The sequence below is a fragment of the Trachemys scripta genome, chromosome 12 (assembly GCF_013100865.1).
Source record: "Trachemys scripta elegans isolate TJP31775 chromosome 12, CAS_Tse_1.0, whole genome shotgun sequence".
NCBI classification, from domain to species: Eukaryota; Metazoa; Chordata; order Testudines; family Emydidae; genus Trachemys; species Trachemys scripta.
The window spans coordinates 41177791-41183236 of NC_048309.1; the positions used below are offsets into that span (position 1 = coordinate 41177791).

Here is a 5446-nt window from a genome sequence, read left to right on the forward strand (position 1 = left end):
AAGGGAACTAAGGGCCCAAATCCTACTGAATTTTGTTAGCATTTAAGTGCCTAATTCCCTTGGGCTCTTTTGAAATCCCAACGAAAACCACAAGAAAAGAGGTATAATTTCCCTTCTCCAAATATTCCTTCATTCCTAAGAAGGCGCTGTCCTGCATTTATATTTCTCTGAGAAGCTCAAAGACCACTAAGAATGTTAAATGATCAAATCCTATTTATTTGCATTTAATTTGGGTGTCCAAATACCTTAGGCAGTTTCACACTTTGCTGAGCTGAATTCACTGTGTCAGGGGAACATGCGTCCCACGGTGAGATCCCCGTGTGTAGACAAAAATCAAACTCCATCATCTCTTATATTCACGTTGTGAAACGGGCATGCAAATCTTTGCCCCCCCACCCCCCCGGGTTCCTGTTTAAATACAAACCCTGGATTGGAAGAGCCCCAGTCTCTCCCCAGACACAGAACTGCCCGGGTCTGGCTGCTGGGGACAGTTTGCACCTTCACTTAAGATGAACCTGCTACTGATTTTCCTGTTCATGCTGGAGGTCCCTTCAGGTGCGTGTCTATTGGGGGGTCAGGAGGGTTCATTGCTGCAGTGACTCCAGAAGATCAGCCATTCAAGGCAGCCTAAGGGAATGAAGTGCCCGGATCCCAATGTAATTCAGTGGCATTTGGGTGTCTGGCTACCTTAGGCGTGGTCTCAGGATGTTTAATTTTCACATGTTCCCCACTCCCAGGGGATAGGAGCCCGGCTCATGGTTTCATTCTGTGTTTCCCTCCCAGGTGTCCTCTCCCAAGTGCAGCTGAAGGAAACGGGTCCAGGAGCGGTGAAACCCGGGGAGTCCCTGACACTCACTTGTACCATCTCCGGCGACTCAGTTTCTAGCACCAGCGTCACCTGGACCTGGGTCCGGCAGCCCGTGGGGAAAGGGCTGGAATGGGTAGGGCGCATTTACTACAGACCGAGCCAGTGGTACACTAACTACGCCAGCTCTCTGCAGAGTCGAACGACCATCGCACAAGACACTTCCAAGAACCAGTTCTCCCTGCAGCTCCGCTCGCTGACAGCTGCAGACACCGCCACCTATTACTGTGCCAGAGAGACACAGTGACACAGCAAAGCAGGGCCTGGTACAAAAAGGGGAAGCATATTCTGACCAGTGCAGGGAGACAATCAGAACGGAAAGAGCTGTTATTCCCATCATTGAAATGCATGTAAGTGAAAGAAAATGGAAGGGGAGGCGGGTAAGGAATCTGGGGGAATTTTCTACATATCTGTGGACCAAAGTGATGCAACAAAGAGGAAGATCATGAGCTTTAGTGACAAGCCTCAACCCCCTGGTTGCAATATTTCTAAAATCGCTCCTGGCTCTTGTCCAGGAAAATTCAATCTTACAGACATTCCAAGGGGTTGAGAGAGAAACTAACTAGCAAACCCAGTCCTTCCACACTGGTCAGGAAAGAGAAATAGAGAAAGAGACAGAAAATGACTGACTGAAGAAATGATGTTGATCTGTGAAGTTTTGAGAAGCACCTACGTTAATCAGGAGCCGCTCTGAACCAGGCAGTTACCTGCCTGAAGGATCTGGTCCTGGAGGGTCCACCTGGGAGAACAGGGCCCGGGGGGCTTATTCAGCCCGGGTCGCTGCCATTGGGGTGAAAGCCCAGGGCGGGGTGGGACCATATGATGATTGGGACGGGGATATTTGGTATGATCCAGATCCCCTGGATCCAGGCCCCGGGTGGCCGGACCCCATACACCATGTTGTGGTGGTCCAAAACTATGGGCCTGTGCCCCCAGGGGCGGGGCAGCCCCAAGTACTGGACACACTATGGCAGAGACTGAGTTGACTCCCACACAAGTAATAGAGTTACAAAAACCCTGGGTGGCCCCTTGCGCTCCGGGTTCAGCGGGTGGGCCCAAGACATGGTGACCCTGTGTTTGGATCAGGGACTGAACCCAGCTGAGACCCAATGGGTGTTAAAAGCCAGGTCCGGGTTGGGAGGAGATTTAGCAGGGGCGGCCAGGCAGCAAACTGGTCATGCCACACCCAATAGTATCTTTGATATGTTGGCGGAGATGATGCCTGCCGTGGGGCCGTGCGCGTTGTTGGCAGAGTTTGTCTCGGTGGCTGCTGTGCCTGGGGAAGACCCTGTCCGGTTCATGGAGAGAATGGTTCACCTGGCATGTTTGTGTGGCCGGGGTGTGCCTGTCATAGAGGGAGGGCAGGTTCCCCCGACCATAGCTCAAATAGTCCTGCCTCCGGAGGAATTGAGGCTGGTCGCCCAGAGTCTCCCAGTCCATGTACAGCAGGCGATCGGGAGGTGGAGACCGGGGAACCCGCGGATGTGGAAGCCCATCTGGACGCAGTCAGGCAGACTGCTCTCATCGCCCCGACGGTGCCACAACCACCAGTGGGCAAGGCTTCTAAGGGGCGGCAGTAGATCACAGAAACCTCAGGAGACCAGACTCTCGGTCTGGAAACCGCAGGGGGCAGTCCTGCCTGCGGAATAACCTCTGGTGGGTTTTGCTGAAACAGGGGGAGGAACAGGGGGAGGGAAACCCACCGGGGAGCTGATGCTCCGGTGCGTGCAGTTGGGGATACCCCTTCCTGCAGGGGAGCAGAAGAGCGTCCTGACCCCATCAGGAGCAGCACCAGCTGGCTTGGATCGGCCAGCACAAGTCCCCTAGGGGAGCCCGCAGGAGGACAGATGCCCGGAGGACAGGTAACGATGCATAGCCACTCTGTCCCCTGATCAGGGGGGCGTCTAATAGTCCAAATGAGAGTAGGAATGACACGGACCCCCTGCGTGGCACTGGTGGAAACTGGTGCAGCAGTTTCACTTTTCCCCTTTCCCCCCCTGAATGTGTGCAAGTTCGGTCAGTTGTGCTGGCTGCTTACGGGGACCAGGAGGGGAGAGGAAACTTGTTGTCAGCACCTAGGTGGGAGTTGGCAGATTTGGTGGCTAACCTCCCCTGGGTTCATTGACGGATGGCAGGCGAAGTTATCCTGGGGATTGATCAGCCCAGAGAGCTCCGTTTGGTGGTAGATTGTGCCAGTCGCTGCATGTGGCGGGTCCCCGCAGTGGATTGGGGGGAAGATCTACAAGTAGGGGTCTCTGGGGTGCTAACCCGCTCTATGTTGGGGGTGGCAGCTGTGGAGGTTCCAGAGGCAGATGAATGGGAAAAGCAGATTCCCGGGGTCGGGGCTCAGGATAAATCCGATTGTGGTCTCTGGAAGGGGGGGGCCCATTGTCGTTCAGGGTCCCCCGGTGCCGCCCCAGGAACAAGACAAGTATCTTCCTGAGGCAGAGCACGCTGTGGGTGAGCTATTGGACGCCCTGATAGCCCAGGGAGTGGATCGTTTAACTCCCTCCCCTTTCAACTCCCCCACCTGGCCGGTCCGCAAGGCAGACGGGAAGACCTGGCGACTAACTATAGACTACCGCCGGATCAGTGCTTGCACCCCACAGCGGGCTCCAGTGGTGGCAGACATGACCGCATAGTTGGAAAGTATTCCGCCCGAGGCAAAGTGGTTTTCAGTGATTGATCTAGCAAACTGCTTCTTCGCCTTGCCCCTGGCTCCAGAGACTCAAGACCGATTTGCCTTTACCTTTCACAATAGCCAATATACATTCACCTGGGTTCCCCAGGGATTTCACCAAGCCGTAACTAGCACCCTAGATACCCTGACCCTCTCTGACCGGCCACGGGTAGCATCTTCTGTGGATGACATCCTCATAGTGGGCAGCGAACAGCAGGCTATCGGGAGCGAACAGAAAGAGTGCGGCACATCTTGCAAGGGGCAGGATTTAAGGCATCCCAAGAGAAAGCTGATCTGGTGCGGCCTTAGGTGGCATATTTGGGAGTCCAACTATCAGAACAGGGTCGACAGGTTTGTCCTAAACGCCTGCAAGCCCTTCCAGCTCTTTCTGCGCCAAAAGATAAACATGAGCTGCAGATGCTTTTGGGTTCATTTCATTTTGTTAGAACTCATGTCTGGGATTTTGCCAATCTAGCCAAGCCTTTATGTGCCTTATTAAAGGAGGACGCACCATTTTTGTGGGGGGAGGAGCAGGCTCGGGCATTCGGGGCCATTAAGCAGGGAATTCTGAATGCTGCGGTGCTTGCTACTCCGCGCCCGGGGTTTCCCTTCCAGTTTCGTCTGGCAACCCCACCCCAGGCCTTAGCAGTGGCCGTCTTCCAAGCCAAGGGAGCTGAACCAGTTCACCTGGTAGCCTATTACTCCTGAGTCCTGACCCCGGTGGAGCAAACATTTGGCCCATGCGAGAGGGAGTGTCTGGCTGCAGTTTGGGCTTTAGAAGCCGTGGCGGAAATGGTGGGGGATAGCCCCATCACTCTACAGAGCTGCCACACTCTGCTGTGATATCGGACATCGGGACTCAGGTAATGTATTGTAAATTCACCTCTCGTCCTCTGCAGGTGAAGTAGGAGGGACCCTATATCATGGTGATCTGGGTAGGGGCAACAGTGTATATGATAGATAAAACCCCAGAGGGAAAATGGGTACACCGTGGACAACTCAAATGAGCAGGGTTTGCAGCGGTGGGAGCACTGTGCTAATTTGTTTCTAAGCTTCTATCTTTTAGCCTCTGAACTGGAACATCAGGAGAGCTGGTACCAGCTGAAGAGTTAGAAAAATACCATGGGGATAATGTCACGACAAAGTCTGTGTTCAGTGTTCTGTGTTGCATGCTCTGTGTCTGTCTTTGGCGGGTGTCCTGTGCTAGCATTGGGTCCAGAGAGAGAGGGGATACTACCCTTGACAGGGTAAATGCCTTTTCCTCTCTCTACTTCCCCCATCTCCAGCCAAATTATCAATCACATCCACCTCTGTCCAAAAGACTTTGGTCCCCAGTGTATCAGGTTTATTTTTTGTTAGGTTCTCTAATAATCATTTTGTTGTTCAGTTTTGTTATTGATACATTTGTATTGTTGGTTACATTTTCTTGTATTGTTAATTCCATACTTTCCTCTATGCACCCTGGTTCTACTTCCGCAAACCCTGAGGGGTAGTTCATAACCCCCGTAACCTGTAAAACTAAATGTCAGTTTAAGTATCAGCAAGTTCACCAAGTTCTCTGTTACTATGTATCTTCCAAATCAGTTTAACCTTGCATGACAACTGTGGTACTCCTACAAATCTTATTTGTTGTGTGTACTTAAGGAGGTCCTGACCTCAGTGACTTTTATTGTTTGATGGCTATTGCAGCATCAAACTTGGGGCTCATTTTGTTTGTCGATGTACCCAATTATTGTGATGGTTTTATTGTATTCCCAATTATTATGATTGTGATCGTTTGCATTTGTGTTTATGTTATATCTGGTGTTTAGTTAATTGTAATGGTTTTAGTTACATTCACCTGGTTAGGATTGTTTGGTTTGTTTGTAACAGATCACCTGTGCCCTATAAGGACAACAACT

General features: G+C 51.9%; 1 gene segment (V, D, J or C); it reads left to right on the forward strand.

Moving 5' to 3' along the window:
* Positions 1-454: 454 nt before the first annotated feature.
* Positions 455-1671, forward strand: LOC117885749. The segment is given in 2 exon segments: positions 455-555; positions 784-1671. Coding segments are annotated over 2 exon segments (375 nt in total).
* Positions 1672-5446: the final 3775 nt, after the last annotated feature.